Raw genomic sequence first — 20,856 nt, 5'->3', positions numbered from 1 at the left:
CACACACCTCACTTATTCATCTTATTGACAGGGTACTTCTATCATTTAAAAGCGTCGGCGCACTATAGCCATCTTCCCACTTCAGACCTCAGACCCCTCAGAAAAGGGGATTTTAATGTCCATACAGAAGTCACTTGGACCAGAAACGAGGAGGTTTGGCTCCTGGGCCCCAGCTTTGTCATCAGCAGCATTTTTCCTCTGTGAACCTCTGGTCCCGGCCTAGAAACAAGAGGAGAGGGAGTGGGGGTGGACAGGGAGTGTACAGGCTGTCTTCTAGTCCTGAAACCCCAGGAACCCTGTGAGTTGGTCAGGTAGTAGTGGGCTCAAGGATACAAGGAGGGGGACGCCTGGGTGGCGCAGTTGGTTGGACGACTGCCTTCGGCTCAGGGCGTGATCCTGGAGTCCCGGGATCGAGTCCCACATCAGGCTCCCAGCTCCATGGGGAGTCTGCTTCGCTCTCTGACCTTCTCCTCGCTCGTGCTCTCTCTCACTGTCTCTCTCTCTCTCCAATAAATAAATAAAATCTTTAAAAAAAAAAAAAAAAGAAAAGGATACAAGGAGGGAGGGAGGGAGGGATGGGACGGGAATGGGGATTATATTCAGAATCAGGGCAGGGCGCTCTTGAGAGGTGGTAGGCCCGAGTCAGCTGTGTGAGCCTCTATGGCGCCACCTGCTGGAGCAGATCGGAGAGCTGACGACCAGGTGCAGGGTTGGGGTCTGTTCTCTTGTCAAGGTGATGGGGCTGGGACCTGGGAGCTCAGAGGCTGCACACAGTGGGGGCAGCTGGTACGTTGTGAGCTGACAAGTCAGAGCTCTTCGGGAAGCACAGGGTGGGCCTGAAGGCCTCACTCTGCATTTCCTGTCTGGAAATGTTGTTTCTCAGCATTTTCCTGAGCATGCAGTTTTTCCCCATGTGTCTGTCAGTATTAAGGAAATAGAGGGCAGATGACTTTCTTTTCATGGATTTCATGTTCTAGTGGAAGAGAGTGTCCACATCCATTGAACATGTACTGAACCTTTGGTTCTTGCTGCGTCCAGTATTTATTGAGTGTCTGCTCTGTGTCAGTTGCTGCAGATAGAGTATTAAGGAAAGCGTAGCCCCCTACCCCCACCCCTGTTCTGCAGGGGGATTGACAGGTGAAGGCTATGGCTGAGTAGACATGACCCAGCAACTTGAGGGTGGGAGTAGGGGTTTTGAAGGTGGCAGAAGGCTTCCAGAAGAGTTGATGCCTACATGGAGATTTAAGGATATGTAGAAGTTAGTCACGCCAAGAGCAAGGGCCAGTGCTCCAGGAGAGGACAGAATATTTCCATGGCTTTGTGGGATTTTACCCAGATTAAGATGTAGCCTTCACAGACAGAATTCACAGTCTAGTGGAAGAGAGTAGCCCTAACACAGGACAGACCTTGGGTGAATCCCATGGGAGAAGGACACACAGAGCTCTGGGAGTGTAGAGGATGGAGGGTTGGGAGAGAGCTGGCTCGCGGAGTGGCAGCTTTGGGCTGAGCCTTGCGGGATCGGTAGACAGGAACGGAAAATGTGGAGGGGTGCGGTTGGGCCTGGCTTCAGGGGTCAAGGCAGGTAAATCTAGGCATTGCTCCACTTGTGTGGAGGGGTAAAGACAGAAAGTCAAGGTAAAGCCAGATCTGGGGTAGCACTTGGTTTAGAAATTTGGCCTTGATCTTGTAAAGAGGTGGATGTGGTAAATGCTTCTAAGCAGAGGAGCAAATGCTTAGGATTGAAGTGTGTGGCCTGAAGCTCGGGAAGGAGGGGATTCATGTTGGAAATATGCTCGTCATGGGATTTACTTGACAATAAATCATAGTTCATGGGAAAGAAAATGTCCTTTCTACAATTTCCCGATTCCCCAAGGTAAAAAAAAAAAAAGCTATTTCCCAGTCCTCAGTTTATCAGTAACAAATCTAGCATGTTCCGTTTGTTGACAGCCATCTCCCCATTCCTAGAACAATGTATGATACCTAGTAGAATACAATAAATGTTGTCAAATAGTGATTTTGTGGGGAATTATGAGTCACTTGAGTTATGAACCAACTGTCCTTTACACTCTCTTAGAATGACATTGTACTGTATTTAGAAAATTATTTTTCATGATCCTTCCCAAAGTTGATATGATCTTAACTGAAAATGATGCCTTTTTAAGCTGTTTTTTTTTTAAAGATTTTATTTATTTATTTGACAGAGAGAGATCACCAGTAGGCAGAGAGGCAGGCAGAGAGAGAGGAGGAAGCAGGCTCCCTGCTGAGCAGAGAGCCCGATGCGGGGCTCGATCCCAGGACCCTGAGATCATGACCTGAGCCGAAGGCAGCGGCTTAACCACTGAGCCACCCAGGCGCCCCCCTTTTTAAGCTGTTTATGTTCAAGTTTTTTTAATGCTTATTTTTGTTCAAGTTGTTTTGGAAAAGCTAAAAATATTTTATATCAACCTTATGTCAACATTAACTCAACAGAGTTTCCAGCATTGATTAGGAACATTTTATATGCTTCTGCGACACCTGATCCCTCCAAGTGGTTTGTCCCTTTGGGGTAGTTAGAACAAATGTAAATAGAGTCAGTTTTGTATCTGGTCATCTCAGGTTTTCTTCTGGGTGGACGGCATCCACAATTTACGTGTCGAGTCAGTAAACCACTAGTTAGTAGATTATTTTCTTCCCTGAATGTCTTAACTCATAATGTACTGTAAAATATATCAAAATCACATTGCCTGCCAAGCACTAGCCATGGTAATTCCAGACGAGGTCAGTCTGACATAGGGAGAGCATTTCTGCCGAATCTCCCATTCCTCACCGGTCGGCCTGGAATAGCACGCCGATGCTAGGCGGAGGTGAAATCCCACAATGAATTTGCAGTATTGCTGTTTGCTCTTAGGCATCTAGAATGGCTTCCTTTTTCCATTGTTTTGAGGGAAAATAGCAAATTACAGATGTCTCTTTTTGCAGGAAATGTAAAAGCACAGTTATTCTGATAATTTCTTAATGCAGTGAACTTTAAAGAACTTCCTCTTCTCATTGTCTTCTTAAAAAGGGGAAACGTTCTTATGATAAATGAATACAAAAAGGGGGATGAATTTTTTTCCAGTAAACAGGGCTATGGTAACGTCCCACAATAGAACTGTGTTGTTGCTGTACATAGATGTTTTTCTAAAACACTGGCTTTTATTTCCAATATATATTTAAGGCTAATCGCTTCTTTGTTGGTGAAAGCTTTAATTCCATGAGGAATGAAGACAGGATAAATATCAGTTAGAGCAGCATAAATACTGTTCTGAGCTGACCTCAGAACACATTTTGAGTTTTGTGCTTGGGCTGTGGCCTGACGCATATATTGAATTCTTGGCTCAGGCCACCTAATTTATTTACATATTTTAGATCTTTCAGTTTAAAAAAAATATACATGTATTTTTTTCACATCATTAGTAATTACTCTTCCTTTTTTTTAAGATTTTATTTTATTTATTTGACAGACAAAGATCACGAGTAGGCACAGAGGCAGGCAGAGAGAGAAGAAGCAGGCTCCCTGCTGAGCAGAGAGTCCTACATGGGGCTCGATCCCAGGACCCTGAGATCATGACCTGAGCTGGAGGCAGAGGCTTAACCCACTAAGCCACTCAGGCGCCCCAGTAATTACTCTTCTTAATAAACCTTTTACTTTGGAATTATTTTAGACTTACAGAAAAACAGCAATGATAGTACCAATAGGTTCCCTATACCATCGCTCACCAAATTTCCCCTAATGTTAACATTGTAACTAACCATGGCATATTTATCAAAACTAAGAAGTCAACTTTGGTGTGTTACTATTAACTACAGATTTTATTCAAATTTCACTTGTTTTTCCACTACTGCCCTTTTTCTGTTCCAGGATCCAATCTAGAATCCTACATTCTCTGGCTTCTTTTGTTTTTTTTCTTCTTGTAATTAAGCTTTTTAAGAAGGTCCTAGACTTATCAAGATTTCATTTGCAAGAATAACATCTTAAGCATGTGTTACTTTGCTGATAGGTTGGACTGATGAGTTTCTAAAATGTCTTTGCAGAGATTGCCTTACAGCAAGTTTCCATGTTCTTCCGATCAGAGCCAAAGTGGGAGGTGGTAGAACCGTTGAAAGACATAGGTGAGAAACTGGCACGTGCCTGGTCTGTTCAAACAGATCACAGAACTGGACTCTTTGTCACGCTTTCCTATCTGTAGCCCAAGAAAGCTCTTCCATGCAGGTGATTTCTTTTTCTTTTTGCCTTCCTACTGCTTGAAGACGCAGTCCGTAACTTGTATACTTAATGAATCTTGGGTAATGTGCCACCTGGAGACTTGGGGGGTAATAATGTGTATTTTCAGAGCTGTCCATCATTCTTCATCTCTCTTTCTTACTACACCTTAAGTGAAATGCCCATTTTCCTGTGCCCATGAATAGTTTCTTCGTTTGCAATTGTTTTGGTGTTTTCTGTGGGTTTTTTTTTGCTTTGGGGTTTTGTTTTGTTTTTCTTAAATACCATCTTTCCCATGTCAACATTACCAAGTGGTGGTTTTACTGGTGCCAGTATTGCAGCAGGTAAGATTGCCAACCTTGATTTTTAAAATGACTTAGTTGGTGAAACTTTTTTCTGTTGGTATAAAAATTATTTGCTATGACTGCATCTCTGCTTTTATGCAGGTTGGAGGATAAGAAAGAAATATTTCTTGATGAAGATTAAAAATCAGCCAAAGGAACGGCTAGTGTTAAGCTGGGTGAGCTGGTTTTTTGCTTTCATGTACTTGAGATGGGTTTATAAAAGCAGATATTGAAAAAGGATAATTAAGAAATTGCACTGTTCTTCTGAGTGATGTTGTAAAGGCCTCTTCAGTCCTACATCAAAAGAGAGTAATTTTGAGTCACTTTGCTTATTCACTTGGTTATATCCATGTGATTGTATTTGATTAATTAGTAAACATCTGAAAAGAAACAGAACAGCTTAAAATAGTTCTGGAACCTCTTTAGGATTGGAAATTTTGCAGTTTGTTTTAAAGAAAAAATACACATTGCTTTATGTTCTCTCTTGCTTCGGGAGCTCTAGTGGTTTGGCTAATGGAATTTGATAAAAGCATAGTTTTTTGGTTTTTTAAAAAAATCTTTTTGCTTTTGTTTTTGTTTTGTTTTTTTTTTTAATTTTAGGCAGTTAACATATGGTGCAACATTGGCATTCAGTGACAAATCACTTATACGGAACACCCAGTAGTCATGATAACAAGTGGCCTCCTTAATGCCCATCACCCGACTTTGTGTGCCTTGCACCTTTGGTTTATAGTCATATTTGGACAAATGAAATAAAGGGAAAGTTTTACAAGGAATTTTTCTTTTGGTAACTTAAGGCAGCACCCTGATATTTTCCCCCATGTTTCCAGGCTGATCTTGGTCCTGACAAGTTTCTGTCAGATAAAGATTTTCAGTGTCTAATCAAACTTCTGCCTTCCTGTTCGGTGAGTACGAGCCCTTCTATTCTTTCTCTCTTTTTTTAGTCTTTTATTTTTAAATAATCTCTACAGCCAGTATAAGGCCCAAATGCACAAGCCCGACATCAAGAGTCTCATGCTCTACTGACTCAGCCAGCCAGGCACCCCAAGCCCTTCTGTTTTTCTAGGTGCTGCTGACATATTCAGAGTGTTTTTTTTTTTTTTTTAAGATTTTATTTATTTATTTGACAGAGAGAGATCACAAGTAGGCAGAGAGGCAGGCAGAGAGAGAGAGGAGGAAGCAGGCTCCCTGCTGAGCAGAGAGCCCGATGTGGGACTCGATCCCAGGACCCTGAGATCATGACCTGAGCCGAAGGCAGCGGCTTAACCCACTGAGCCACCCAGGCGCCCCAGAGTGTTTTCTTGTAGGTGACCCTGAACAGAAAAGCTAGAAATGCTCTGTAGGCTTAACAGTGTGGAGAGGTATAGTGGATTTCAGTTCACGCTAAAATTGCTCAGGGCTGCTCCTGTAGCTCAGAGACCAATTTCTTTTTTTTTTTTTTTTAAGATTTTATTTATTTATTTGACTGAGAGAGAGAGCACAATTAGGGGGAGCGGCAGCCAGAAGGTGAGGGAACAACAGCCTCCCCACTAAGCAGGGAGCCCCATATGGGGCTCGATCCCAGGACCTGGGATCAACACCTGAGCCAAAGGCAGACACCTCACTGACTGAGTCACCCAGGCACCCCCAGAGGCCATTTAAATGGCATTCATGACATCGGCACAACCCATGAAACTTGACAATTGTTTTAAGCAAATATCCAAGTAAGAAAGTACCCACTTTGTTCTCAGTAAGGATGTTTGTATCAGTGGAATTGAAAGCTCTAAGGGCGCCTGGGTGGCTCAGTGGGTTAAAGCCTCTGCCTTCGGCTCAGGTCGTGATCCCATGGTGCTGGGATCAAGCCCCGCATCAGGCTCTCTGCTCAGCGGGGAGCCTGCTTCCTCCTTTCTCTCTGCCTGCCTCTCTGCCTACTTGAGATCTCTGTCAAATAAATAATAAATCTTAAAAAAAAGAAAGAAAGAAAGATCTGTTTCTAGTCTGAGAAAACAGAACTAGTTTGGATTTAGATAAGCTGGGTGAGGGAAGGCACAAAGAGCCCTTTTGCTGTCTGAATCACTATTCTCACAGGCCAGCTAGTTGGCCTTTAGGAGTGCCAGGCATTATTTATGCTAATGTACAGTTCTGATCCAAGGCTGTTACTGGAAAGAAAATACATCACTGTATTTCAGAATATATGCAGAATGTCTTCAGGAAAAGACTAATCTGGCCAGAAAAGCAAGTTAATATTGATGTTCTTTATCTGTGGTCCGCATGAGGATGTAGGACCCTAGAATGAGTCATTCTTGAGCACAATTATGCTGACCTATCTAGTTGGGTAGGCAGGTTCATTTTTGAAGATAGAGTGTCTTGTCAAGCTAGCAAAACCAAGCTTCTAATGAGGTGTGCAGTGTAGCCAAGAAAAATGCCATGGTCTTTGTGTGTGATTAGTTGTGTGCCACAGGCTGTCAGCATTCAATTCCAAATTTCCTTTAAAGGTTGTGCTTTTAAAAAAAGAAGGTGGCACAGATAAGTGGTGCATATTAATTGTAGAAAAGTTAGAAAATATGGATAAGCAAAAATAAGAAAAGAAAACTCACCTGCAGTCCCAAGCAAACCAAAATGTCCAGAACTTTATATGGTTATTTTTTTTGAAAAATTACACATACACTGTTTTAAAACCTGATTTTTTGGTTAATGGTATATCATGCACATCTTTTATGGAATAAATATGGTATAACATCATTATTACTGGTTGCATAGACTATCGTTGGCCTTACCTTCATTTATTCAACTAATCTTCTGTGAGACATTTGGACCACTTCCAGTTTTTTCTTCTTATTTAAAAGGGAAAAAAGCCACAGTGAACAATTCAGGCTAAATATTTGTACCCATCCTTAATTATCTTCATCAAATAAATAATGAGAATTAATAAGGGAGATATTTTGAGACTGTATAAATATCCTGTTCTTACCGAAGCCCTACTAGCTTTAGCTTCATTGAGATTTTCCAACACCATCATTCCTCTTAGGTTTATCAGTTGGCATACTGTAAGGATGAGCTTCCTATTCTCTCTTCTTGGTCTGTTTATATCAGTATGGACTCAACGATTTTTATTTTATTCACTGGGTTCCTTTTTGGGGTGATGAAAGTGTTCTAAAGTTAGATTGGTAGTTTATATAGCTCGGAATATACTGAAAACCATTGAATTGTATACTACAAATAGGTGAATTATAATGGTATATGAATTATATAGATATGAATATATATGAATATATGTTATATGTTAATATCATATATATTCATATATAGAAGAATTATATTTTAATACAGCTGTTACAGGATCAATAATAATCATTTTGATGTGATAGTCAGAAGAAACTTCATGATCAAGGACTATATTTTCCTGGGCATAACCTTCCATCCCCCAGCCCACTCAGTCCGAACCCTTCCAAACCTTTGCACAGCTCAGCTCCTATGGGTTTAAATTATAATGGTGCTCGTTTGAGCAAATGGACATGTAACACCTGTTTGAAGCCAGTTGGTTCATGCAACCAAAATTCCAGGTCATATGAGGACTTCCAGTCATTAAATAATTAGTCTTACTCTCCACCCCACTTGGTTGACGTCAGTGGCCCCTTCTCAGGAAGACCCCGTGAGTCATCACACTGCACCCTGCAGAAGATGGATGGGAAGATTCGCGCTAGCTGCTTTGGCTAAGGGCCAGGATGCCAAAAGATGTGGCTTTTTTGCTTGTTTTCTGGCTTTTACGCTCCCTGGCTTGGCCCCAAACAGCAGTGTGAAATGTTACGCAGCGCTGTAAGAAGACACGTTTGTCCTGGTCCTCACTTGACTGTGCTAGGGTTTGGCTGTATTCTCTACCAGTGTACAGAGGCAGAATATTAAAGCCATTATCCCCCGGACCTCTGCCTGAGCTCCGAGCATGTGTATCCCCAGGCACATACCTTCACGTGGCGAGCTCGCCGTGCCAGCTGTCCATGTCCCTTTGTCTGTATAGTTTAGGTTCCTTCTCTCATTTTTGTAGATCTTGTTGATCATCGGATAAGAAAAAGCCATATGTTCAGGGAACATCCCCACGTTTATATGCAACTAAAGTGCTGTGATGGTACTGAAGTCTACGTAACCAGATTCTTGATCTCAAAGGACCCAGATGCTGATGCAAATAAATGTGAATTTCTTTTTTGTTTTGGCAGCACCCTTATATCTATCGGGTCACCTTTGCCACAGCTAATGAATCCTCTGCATTGCTTATTAGGATGTTTAATGAAAAAGGAACTTTGAAGGACCTGATCTACAAGGTACTTGTGGTGCAAGTTCATGGTCATAAAGAAGTTCTCAAGTCCCTTCAGAACCTATCAGAGATTCTTGATCCCTCAGGTTCCAGAATTTAGGCCCTGAAGGTTTTATTTTAATTTTGATTTGATTTGGAATTTATTTTGATTTTAGCAGTAAAACTACCCCATCTGGTTAAAGAGCATTCCTTTCCCCAAATGAAAGAAGGTTGAATAGGTAATGCTTATGTACATGACATTGTAGACTGCTCTCTCAAGTGTCTTTCACTTAAGGAGCAATACTGAACTATCTCAGTAAAGTTGGAAAATAAGACTCTGGGGTCTGCTAAGGCCAAGACTGGGCCCATCTTCACTGGACAAGAGAAGGGATGCAACTCAGGTCAGCCTCTTTCTATCAACTGTACAGACTCTTGTACTTTAAAAACCCACATCCTGTGAGCTGACCTCATCTGGCACCCCCTAGCTGCTTAGAGCCCTGCTTGTTCCAGGAGGCTACGTGTGGTATTCAGACCTACTACTGTTCTCTTACATGCTCTTTGTGCTTTTCCAAAGGCAAAACCAAAAGACCCATTCCTAAAGAAGTACTGCAACCCTAAGAAGATTCAGGGCCTTGAACTCCAGCAAATAAAAACATATGGACGGCAAATATTAGAGGTAAGAGGTATTTAATATTTGCTTAGGTTGCATAGGGATTTCACTCAGATTACCGTATTCCTTTGGGAAAGTTCTTGGGATTGCTTATAAACAGATGGCATTGTCCTGTTTTATCCCCAAAAGCAAGTATTTGAGACTAAGGCAGCCAATTCAGATCTAAAAAAGTCCAAAAGCTTAGCTATTAGAATTTAGTGTCTGATTTTTAAGAACCTCACTGTGCAGATATCAACTTTTGTGTTCGTTTTGGTTGATCTTTATCTTTGTGCCAGGATTGTTGATTTTGTTATATCAATACATAACCATCTGGCTCCCCTGCAGAAGTGAAACTAGCATAAAAAGCCTTTCCCATATCACTCTCTAGAGCCTTGTTCTCCAGGCTTCTTGGATTATCTGACCTTATCAGTGAAAACAGTTTAAGCATAACCCCCCCAATAATAACTTATATGTATGCACTACTACTAATATATGTTGTGTATTATAAGTTAAGTTAGGAAAGAAGGAGTTTTTTTTAAAGTAGCTCCAACACAGGCTCTCATGACCCTGAGATCAAGACCCAAGCTGAAATCAAGAGCAGACACATAAGCAACTGAACCACCCAGGAGCCCCAGAAAGAAGGAGATTAAAAACAAGCAAATAGAGAAATCATATTTTCTTCCAGTCCTCAGTAGATTGTCCTGGGTACCCCCTTTGGCTAGCACTGCTCTAGTTCATGAGGTTGTTATGGGTGTATCTTCAGGCATCTCCCTTTGTAGGTGAGCCTCTGTTTAATAAATGGCAGCTGAAAGGTTTGCTTCTTTCTGTGGGAGCCTGTCATGTGTTCCTCTTAATAAACAACCTAATATATATATGTTTTTTTTTTTAAGATTTAATTTATTTTTTTTGACAGAGAGACACAGCAAGAGAGGAAATACAAGCAGGGGGAGTGAGAGAGGGAGAAGCAGAGAGAGACACAGCGAGAGAGGAAACACAAGCAGGGGGAGTGGGAGAGGGAAAAGCAAACTCCCTGCTGAGCAGGGAGCCTGATGTGGGGCTTGAGCCCGGGACCCTGGGGTCATGACCTGAGCCAAAGGCAGATGCCTAACAACTGAGCCACCCAGGCACCCCAGCACAATATACTCTGAGAAGAGATTGGACTAGGGATATTTTTCGCTCAACCCCTTTTCCTGAACAACTTACTGGCTGATGCCCTGCCATGTTAGCCTTACTCATCTGTGCGGGAGGATCAAGACTTTGGCCTGCAAGGAGCTGGCCTGTTGAGATTGGAAAGTGCTGGAAGTCGAACATTAAAGCTGTTAACCCTAAGCTTTGGGTTAACAGAAGCTGCATCTCTGTTCTTTGGAAATGAGGGAGCTTGGAGTTGGGTCTCATAGCTGGAAAGCATTCAGCATCACCCCCTTTTCCAAAGAAATGGATGAAGAGGGCGTTTTTCTTTAGGAATCTCCTCAGTAACCAGTTTTGTTTCAAAATATAGTGACTTAAAAAACGAAGTTTAACCTGTCTCATAACTGAATGAGTTGGGGGGGAATGTAACCTTTACATATTTTTTTTAATAGGTACTGAAGTTTCTACATGACAAGGGATTCCCTTATGGGCATCTTCACGCTTCCAATGTGATGCTCGATGGTGACACTTGCCGGCTGCTAGACCTTGAAAATTCCTTATTAGGCCTTCCTTCCTTCTACCGATCCTATTTCTCACAATTCAGGAAAATCAACGTAAGTTGCTAGAAGTAACGAAAACAGAAAATTAATTTTTTGGTATAAATGATCCCCCTGGCAGGACCCATGATCTGCCCATGTAAGAAATATGCAGGGTAGGCCATGCCTATTGACTCTGTTCTCTCACAGAGTATCGCTCTATCTTTAAGTGCCTCGTTGAAATGGTAGATGAGATAAGGAGGGACATAGAATCATGGACTGGAAAATAATGGGGAGTAGGACCAGGACCTTGGGTCAGAGCAGTGCCCTGTGAGCTTTTGCAAAAGGCCTTGGAGTTGTGTTTTCACTACCAGTAATGAGTGGGGTTGCCCCTGGGCCATGTTTTTCTTGGTGAAAGCCTAGGGAAGGAACATTGGGATTCACAAAGCCAAACTGAAAGATAACCACCCTGCTCTCTTGTCTTCCACAGACATTGGAAAGCGTGGACGTCCACTGCTTTGGCCACTTACTGTATGAAATGACTTATGGAAGACCACCAGACTCAGTGCCTGTAGATTCCTTCCCTCCTGCACCATCTATGGCTGTGGGTCAGTACGGGCTTTGAAAGAGTCTTATGGGCCCCGGTAGTCCACAGAGCTACTTACCCCCTTTCCAAAGTCCAGGAAGGACCCAGAGGAAGTTGCCATGTTCCATAGCCAGCCAAATCCAGTTTATAAAAGTAAACCAGGTCTGAGTGATTTATTTAAATTAACCTCACTAAAAATTCAGATGGTTTGTCCATTTGTCGGGCTATCTAAAACCTCAGGAAACATACTGTAACTGCATTCAAATTTTGGAACCAGGAGGTTGTAAAGAGAAATCTGCCCAGATCAAGTCTGATATAGAAGCAGAAGCTAGGAGCAGGCAAATTGAAGCCAGCCTTTCAACTGGGACAGGTGTCAAGGGCCAGACCAAGGCTGGAGTGGGACTTGCAAGGGACAAGAGAGCCGCGGGCTGGACATCTGGTAGATAAAAGGCTGGCAGGCCGAGAGCAGGGAAAGGGAGGCAGCAATATAGACACCTGGCAGATTGGATCCTGGCGTTCTTCCAGCCTTACTTAGGGGACTGAGGAGGGCCAGAGGACAGGTGGGAGACGCTTTTGGGAGCGGGACATGGGGACTGATGCAGACTTATCCAGGGACCTTTTCATCCCATCTATAGCCTGCCCAGAACTCACTGTTAGAGCAATACCAAGAGGGGAGGGAAGGGTAGCTCTTGGACCACTGAGCCTATGAGATGTGCAAGTTAACCCCCCACCAAATGCTAGTTTTGTGTCAAATTAGTGGTTCAAGAGTACAGGCCCCAAGACTACTGGGCCTGTGTTGAGTGTGAACAGCTGAAACTGAACAGTGACCTGTGAGTAGAAAAATCTGGCTGTTTTTGTTTACATCATCCAAGGTGTTGGATGGTGAGACGTCAACAATTGGCATTTTGTGTGCCAGTTTTGATTAAAAAGAAAGCAAGCAGCAAAATGTTTTCCAAGTTCAGAATTTTCTGTGCAGTGTTTACTCTTCTTTGAAGAGAGCAAACACTTCTATGAATGATATCTGGAATCCTTCCTCCAATTATCTTTGAAAATATATTTAGCTTTCTATCAGCATGTGGTTTCTGAACCATTTATTTTGAGCCATCGGTAACATGGTGTTGCCAACATTCCCCTCCCCCATGTATGCCATCTGTCTGTGCGTGAAGAGTTTTGACACCGTCCTGATCAGCCTGCAGACAGTTGTTGCAAAGTGGTGTCAAACTTTTCATCACCAAGCGGATTTGCCAGCATGTTCTGTGGAACTAAAATGTGTATCTGTTCATTTCAAGTGGCCGTGTTGGAGTCCACGCTGTCTTGTGAAGCCTGTAAAAACGGTATGCCTGCCGTCTCCCGGCTCTTACAGATGCCGTAAGTCAATCACACGCCTTGTTTGTCACCTTCCTAACTGTGTAGAACGCTGGACCACGAAGCCAGGGGCCTGGCGCCATAGTAGACTCAGGTGTGGTCCTTGCGGAGTCGAAGGGACATGCTTGTTGTCGGTCGCTTGCAGCATGATATCATGAGCTGTCCGCTGCCGTGGTCTGATCGCTGTCCCTTGATGTCCGCATCTTCACGTGTGTCTCTCCCTGTCGATGTTAGCATCATGTGTGTGTACATGTGCCCCCCCGCCCACCCCCACTTAGAACATTCTGACGGACAGCCCGCTGGAGCACTGTCCTTCGGGGCCCTGTTCCGCGCACCAGCTGGCCCTCAGCTGTGGCTGGTTGTGCCCTCCAGGAGGAGGGCAGCGGGTTTCTGGCCCCCCCCCATGCACCTTTGTTCCTCTGCTCCCTGGGTAGCATGGGTTACACATTTAACTTGTACCAGGCATTGTGTTACGGGCTTGGAGCGCAGAAGACGTTCTCTCTTAGACTGGGTTATTCTCCCTTAGACTAGGTTATGACTAGTTCATCAGGACCATCGAAATAGTGCTGCAGGGCCTTGCCTGTAGCTGTGCTTTCTGTCCCTTCTTGGAGAGCGCAGCAGCCTGGCTGAGAAGGGTGTGTCTGAGGTCAGACAGAGCTGGGGGTGCACCCAGCCTCCCCACTAATGGGTGGGGAGGGTGACCTGGGGCAGCTTTTCTGCATCTGGAAGCTGAGGCTGCCCGTCTGGGAAATAGGACTGGTAGTGGGCCCCATCAGAGAGGATCGTTGGGAGGAGTGAATGAAGCGATTCCTGGTGTAGTGCTTCGCGACTGTTAGTCATGATGACTATTGATTCAGCATCTATTTTGTGAGTGGCACATATCCGCGGCACACCCAGTGCGTCATCTGTGCCAGCTTGCCACATAGCAGATGTTCTCAGGAAACAGTGATGCGGGGAAGCAGGGCAGGGCTTAGCTTGAATGCGTAAGGCCAGAGCTCAGAGGAGCTCCATGCCGTTAGAGAGTGTGGGAGCTGCCCCAACCCCTGACGCCTCCCCCGACCTGCCCCTGCCCATGGATATGACCTTTTAAAGTTCAGCTGACACTGGTGTGTTCCTCTCCCAAGCAGCCACCTTTAATAACAGTGTGAATATGGAAGAATAGACCCAATTAGGAAAAGGAAACAATTTTCGCACAAACTCACTTTAAAAGAAAATGCCTTTGGGGTGCCAGGGTGGCTCAGTGGGTTAAAGCCTCTGCCTTCAGCTCAGGTCATGATCCCAGGGTCCTGGAATCCAGCCTTGCATTGAGCTCTCTGCTCAGCAGCGAACCTGCTTCTGCCTCTCTGTTTGCCTTCCTCTCTGCCTACTTGTGATCTCTGTCTCTCAAATAAATAAATAAAATCTTTAAAAAATAATAAAAAATAAATAAAATAAAAAGCCTTTGTAGTTGGGGAACAACCCGGATTCATGCTGATGTACTTGGGTTTGCGTTTGTAGCCCCCATGGTCCAAACCTCTTCCATTCTCCTCCCAGCCATCCAAGTCTAAAGGGAAGCCACATTGTTTTTTCCTCACTGAGTTCTTTCTACCCTGCGGCCTTCAGTCTTGAGAAGAATACTTGAAGAGTCGTGAACTCTGTTCAGTTAAAATGCGTTTTCTGGAAGTAAATGGGCCTGTGCCCTTGATGGGGAGAGTTCTGTCTCTACTGCCAGAGCTGCCCAGGGAGCATTGTGGGGAAAAGTTAACCGTATCATTTCTACTTGTGAAGTATATCCTGTTTTTTAAAAAGGGGACTCCTCAAGGCAAGGCTCCTGCAGAGCCATGGGGGCACTGCCCAAGCAGCCATGTAAATTCCCCAAACTTTCTTAGCCGAAGTAGCTCAGAATTCCTCATGCTGTTGTTTCTAGTCACATAATTTTGGAAGAGAGAATTGATATACTCTAAAAGCTGCCTTTTTTTAAAAAAGGATTTTATTTATTTATTTAGTTTATTTATTTGACAGAGAGAGGGAAAACAAGCAGGGGGAATGGGAGAGGGAGAAACAGGCTTCCCGCTGTGCAGAGAGCTTGATGTGGGGCTTAATGCTAGGACCCTGGGATCATGATCTGAACTGAAGGCAGATGCTTAACAACTGAGCCACCCAGAGCCCCCTGGTTTGTTGTTGTTTTAAGATTTTATTTATTTATTTGACAGAGAGAGATCACAAGTGGCAGAGAGGCAGGCAGAGAGAGAGGGGGAAGCAGGGTCTCTGCTCAGCAGAGACCCTGATACAGGGCTTGATCCCAGGACCCTGAGATCATGACCTGAGCTGAAGGCAGAGGCTTTAACCCACTGAGCCACCCAGGCACCCCAGGTTTTTGTTTTTTTTTTTTAAAGAGAATATAAGAAATACTTCTTAGAAGAAAATTATTTTCTTGTTAGATTCCAATCAGAACAGTGTCTTTCTACTTAACATTTTTATTTTACTGAGCTCTAGAATAATTTTTTTAAAAGATTTATTTATTTAAGAGAGAGATAGCGTGAGAGCAGGGGGGAGGGGCAGAGGACAAGGGAGACAGAGAGAGAGAGCATCTTAAGCAGACTCCACACTGAGCATGGAGCCCCGTATAGGGCTTAATCTCACGACCCGGAGATCATGACCTGAGCTGAAACCAAGAGTCAGACACTTAACTGACTGTGCCCCCCACAGAATAAATTTTATCCTTTTCTTGGGTTTAATAAAAAAGGGGGAAATTTGGTTATTCTGTTTAGAAATATCTACTGCATAATTATTTGCAATATAATAATATAATAATTTACAAAACTAAGTTTTAAAAGTGTTTATTACTTTATTCTATAGCATAAGAGGACCGTTGCCCTGCCATGTGGGGAAATAGTCTTCAGTACGGGGCTGACCCAGTCTCTCCTTGGTACCACCTCTGATACTGGGGGGCAGTGAGGAGGTGCTGAGCTTTTTCTGTGGTCACATTGGGTGGCCTGTAAACTTTGAGTGTGTCGATCAGCATGAAATGGTGGACTGGGCCAGGGCTGGGGGACGTGGGAACCTCATGGCCTAAAGATGTCTCATCCTGTTTTGATCCTGTTCTGAGAGGACATCTGGCTTAAGAAAGATTTTGTTTATTTCTTTTCTTAACAGATTATTCAGTGATGTTTTACTAACCACTTCTGAAAAGCCACAGTTTAAGGTAAAGCAAATCATACCATTTTTTTTTTGGTTTGTGACATATATAAGTTGATGTTGAAACTTAGTGCTTTTAAAAAAATTATTGAAGTAGAATTGACATGCCACATTATGTTAGTCTGAGATGTCCAACAACATAATGACTTGATATTCGTGTACATTATGAAGTCATCTCCACAGTAAGTCTAGTTAACATCTGTCACTATATATAGTTAAAATTCTTTACTTCTTGTGGTGAGAATTTTTAAGATTTACTTTCTTAAAAAAAAAAAAAGATTTACTTTCTTAGCAACTTTAAAGTATACAATATAGTATCTTAATAGTCACCATGCTGTACATTATGTCCCTATGACTTAACTTATTTTGGGACTGGAAGTTTGTACCTTTTGCCCCCTCCACCTGTTTTATCTGCCCCACCCTCCTGACCTGGCAACCACCATTCTGTTCTCTGTGAACAGTGTGTTCTCTATGAGTTCAGGTTTGGTTTTGGTTTTAGAGCCCACATATAAATGAGATCATATGGTATTCGTCTTTCTCTCTCTAACTTATTTCACTTAGCATAATGCCCCCAAGCTCCATTCATGTTGTTGCAAATGGAAGGATATCCTTTTTTTTTTTTTAAAGATTTTATTTATTTATTTGAGAGAGAGTGCAAGTGAGCAGGAACAGGGGGAGAGGCAGAAGGAGAGGGAGAAGCAGACTGCACACTGAGCAGGGAGCCCGATGTGGGACTTGATCCCAGGACCCGGGGACCAAGACCCGAGCGGAAGGCAGCTGCCTAACCGACTGAGCCACCCAGGTGTCCCAAGACTTCCTTTTTTATGGCCAAGTAATATTCCATTGTGTATACCCACATTTTCTTAATCTATTCATCGACTGATAGACACTTAGACAACCATTGTTTCCATGTCGTGGTATAAATAATGCTGCAGTGAACATGGAAGTACATATCTCTTTTTTTTAAATATTTTATTTATTTATTTGACAGACAGAGATCACAGTAGGCAGAGAGAGGAGGAAGCAGGCTCCCTGCTGAGCAGAGAGCCTGATGCGGGGGCTTGATCCCAGGACCCTGGGATCATGACCTGAGCCAAAGGCAGAGTCTTTAACCCACTGAGCCACCCAGGCACCCCAGTGCTTATCTTTTTGATTCAGTGTTTTCATATCCTTCAGATAAATAGCCAGAGTGGAATTGCTGGATCATTTGGTAGTTCTATTTTTAATTTTTTGGGGAGCCTTCATACTATTTTCCCTATTTACATCTCCACCTATAGTATAAAGGTTTCTTTTTTCTCCACATCCTCGCCAGCAGTTATCTTGTCTTCGTGATACTAGCTGTTGCAACAGATGTTAGGTGATACCTCCTGTGGTTTTGATTTGCATTTCCGTGATTAGTGATGTTGAGCATCTTCTCATTAGACGTTGGCCATCTGTGTGTCAAGTTAGTGCTTTTTTTAATCAAACAAGAGAAGATACAGTATTTCTTTTAATTGACATACAGATAACGTGCAATATCCTCTTAGTTTGTGTACATCAAAGTGATTTGATATTTTTTATGTATTATGAAATGATCCCAACAATAACTGTAGTTACCATCTGTCACCACACAAAGTCATTAAAATATCGACTATATCTTCTATGTTGTAATGAATGTGGCTTATTAATTTTATAATGGAAGTTTAGGTACAGAGTTTATAATAGTGAAAATTTGAAAACATTCTAGTATCTGTGCTGCCAAAGTGAGTACTTGAAAACAATCTAAATATTCTAAAATGAGGGACTAATTTAAGAATTTATGGTGTATCTGTTTGACAAAATGTTTTATATCTAATGAAAGTAAAATTTTTAAAGACATTGTAGTAGCATGGAAAACGACTATTTGGGCTAAGGTGGAAAGACAAGCAAGATAAAAATACAATGTGTAAAAAGAATACCTTGTCTAGCAGAAAGTCAGCAAGGAAAATCCTGGGAAGTGGCAGTGTCATGTGGTATCATGGGACGAGTAGGGGTTTTAGAACCCAAAAAAACTCAGGATGATGCCTTACTTCGCTTTTTTTATACTAGCCATTTATCTATGGCTGCTTTTCTCAAACATGACATTTTTTTAAAGATTTTATTTATTTGTCAGAGAGAAAGCACAAGCAGGGAGAACAGCAGGGAGAGGGAAAAGCAGAGTCCCCACTAAGCAGGAAGCCCCATGGGGAGCTTGACCCTAGAACTCTGGGATCGTGATGTGAGCCAAAGGCAGATGCTTAACTGACTAAGCCACCCAGGTGTCCCATCATACACGACATTTGACATTTTGGATCAGATAGTTGTTTGTTGTGGGGGCGGTCTTGTGCATTGTCGGACATTAAGCAACTTCCCTGGCCTGTACCCACTAGATGCAAACAGCACTTCCCTTCCACCCCAGGCATTGTGATGATAAAAAATGTCTCCAAAAATCGGCAAATGTTCCCTAGAGAGGGAAGGGAGCAAAACAACCCTTATTTGAGATCTCTCATCTATGGGCCTGGTCTTTGAGTTGATGTTTACTCAGTGTGTACAACTGGTGAGTAACACCTGTTTATTGTTCTTGGTCAACTGAGATAATAGAGACATGGGCACCTGGGCAGCGTCGGTGGGCAGGACTGGCTCTCCTTAGGGCTCAAGGTCAGTTCTGTTCTGGGCAGTAGGATGAAGGGGGATTCTTCCTCCTCTCCATATTCCAGAAGAACGTGTGATATTATTATGATGAAATTCCGTTTAGGAAAAACAAAAACAAGGTGGGGTCAGAAGATTGTACGGGAGAGGAAAACATTTTCCTTTGTCCTGTTTTGCCAGTCAGAGGAGTTTGACAAAAATAGCTTGTTTGAATCTGAAGTAGGAAAGAAAAACATTTAAATCCATCTCTTCTTCACTGAAACTCCCCAGGAAATACATTTGGCCTTGTAAATAAATATGCTCTCCCCAACCCTGTCCAGCCTAGGAATTATTACTAGACCTTGTTCTTTCTCTGAACCAGAGAGTCTGTGCAACAATGACAATGTGATTTAAAAATCAAGGTTAATTTCTTGTGTATGTACATTCTTTCTGGAAAGATACACAAGAAACTGGTGACATTTGTTGCCTCCATGAAGGAGAACACATTGGCAGACTCATTACTGTGTATGTATCCTTTCATATCTTTGAATTTTGAACCATATTACCTATTCAAAGTTTTTTAAATTTTAATTTTTAAAAGAATAATAGAGACAGGGGCGCCTGGATGGCTCAGTGGGTTCAAGCCTCTGCCTTCGGCTCAGGTCATGAACCCAGGGTCCTGGGATCGAGCCCCAAATCGGGCTCTCTGCTCAGCAAGGAGCCTGCTTCCTCCTCTCTCTCTGCCTGCCTCTCTGCCTACTTGTGATCTCTGTCTGTCAAATAAATAAAATCTTAAAAAAAAGAAGAGGAAGAAGAAGAATAGAGACAAAAAGTTCAACATGTTCCAGCTGTCTGTTTCCCAGGCCTGAAGAAACAAGAGGTCAGAAGCATACCAGGTACCAGACTAGAAGAGTATCTTCCGGAAGAGTATTTTCTGGCAGAGGGCGCCTGCGAGGCTCAGTCCATTGAGCATCCAATTCTTGATTTCGGCTCAGCTCATCATCTCAGGGTTGTGGGATCAAGCCCCATAGGGCTCTGTGCTGTAGCCTGCCTAGGATTCTCTCTCTCCCTCTGCTCCACCCTCGAGCTCTCAAAAAAAAAGAATACCTTCCAGCAGGAAAAAGCTTAAGCTTATGAAATACAGAAAATAAATCTTTCACAGAGAAAATTTCTCTGAAGTTATAAAATATGACAATTAATTGGTTTGTGTGTGTTCCAATAAGGTGTATATATTTTTTATTTTCATTATGATAAAAAAACATAAAAGTTATCCTATTAACCATTTTTTTAAAAAGGTTTTATTTATTTATTTGACAGAGAGAGATCACAAGTAGGCAGAGAGGCAGGCAGAGAGGGGGGGCAAGCAGGCTCCCTGCTGAGCAGAGAGCCCCACATGGGGCTCGATCCCAGGACCCTGAGACCATGACCTGAGCCAAAGGCAGAGGCTTAACCCACTGAGCCACCCAGGCGCCCCCCTCTTAACCATTTTTAAGTATACACTTTAGCAGTGTTAACTGTGTTCACATTTGTTGTGTAACATACTCCTAGAACGTTTTTATATCAGTAACTGAAACTCAAGACCCATCAGACAGCTCCCCGTTAACCCACCCCCAGCCCTTGGCAAATACACTTCTTTCTGCTTCCATAACTTTGACTCTTTCAGATGGCTTATATACCCGGAAGCTTACAGTATTTGTTCTTTTGTGACTGGCTCATTTCACTCAGTGTAATGTCCTCTGTGTTCATGTGACAAGATGTTCTTTTTTTTTTTCTAAGATTTTATTTATTTATTTGAGAGAGAGGGAGAGAGCAAAGAGAGAGGGAGAAGCAAGTTCCCTGCTGAGCAGGAAGCCTGATGTGGGGCTCTATCCCAGGACCGGGGATCATGACCCAAACCGAAAGCAGACACTTAACCCACTGAGCCATTCAGGTTCCCCAGGATTTCTTTTCTTCTCTT

General features: G+C 42.9%; 1 protein-coding gene across 1 annotated transcript in view; it reads left to right on the top strand.

The window, feature by feature from the left end:
- Positions 1-20,856, top strand: part of PXK (PX domain containing serine/threonine kinase like) — a 76,797-nt gene that overhangs the window by 38,173 nt on the left and 17,768 nt on the right. The window contains 9 exon segments of the mRNA XM_044253301.1: positions 4,054-4,131; positions 4,669-4,742; positions 5,397-5,471; positions 8,757-8,861; positions 9,408-9,509; positions 11,063-11,224; positions 11,637-11,754; positions 13,022-13,100; positions 16,233-16,281. Coding sequence (XP_044109236.1) covers positions 4,054-4,131; positions 4,669-4,742; positions 5,397-5,471; positions 8,757-8,861; positions 9,408-9,509; positions 11,063-11,224; positions 11,637-11,754; positions 13,022-13,100; positions 16,233-16,281 — 842 coding nt within the window.

This window comes from Neovison vison, chromosome 6, assembly GCF_020171115.1.
Source record: "Neovison vison isolate M4711 chromosome 6, ASM_NN_V1, whole genome shotgun sequence".
Classification (NCBI taxonomy): domain Eukaryota; kingdom Metazoa; phylum Chordata; class Mammalia; order Carnivora; family Mustelidae; genus Neogale; species Neogale vison.
Note: the sequence above shows the minus strand (reverse complement) of the source record. Positions and strands in the feature narration are given on the sequence as shown.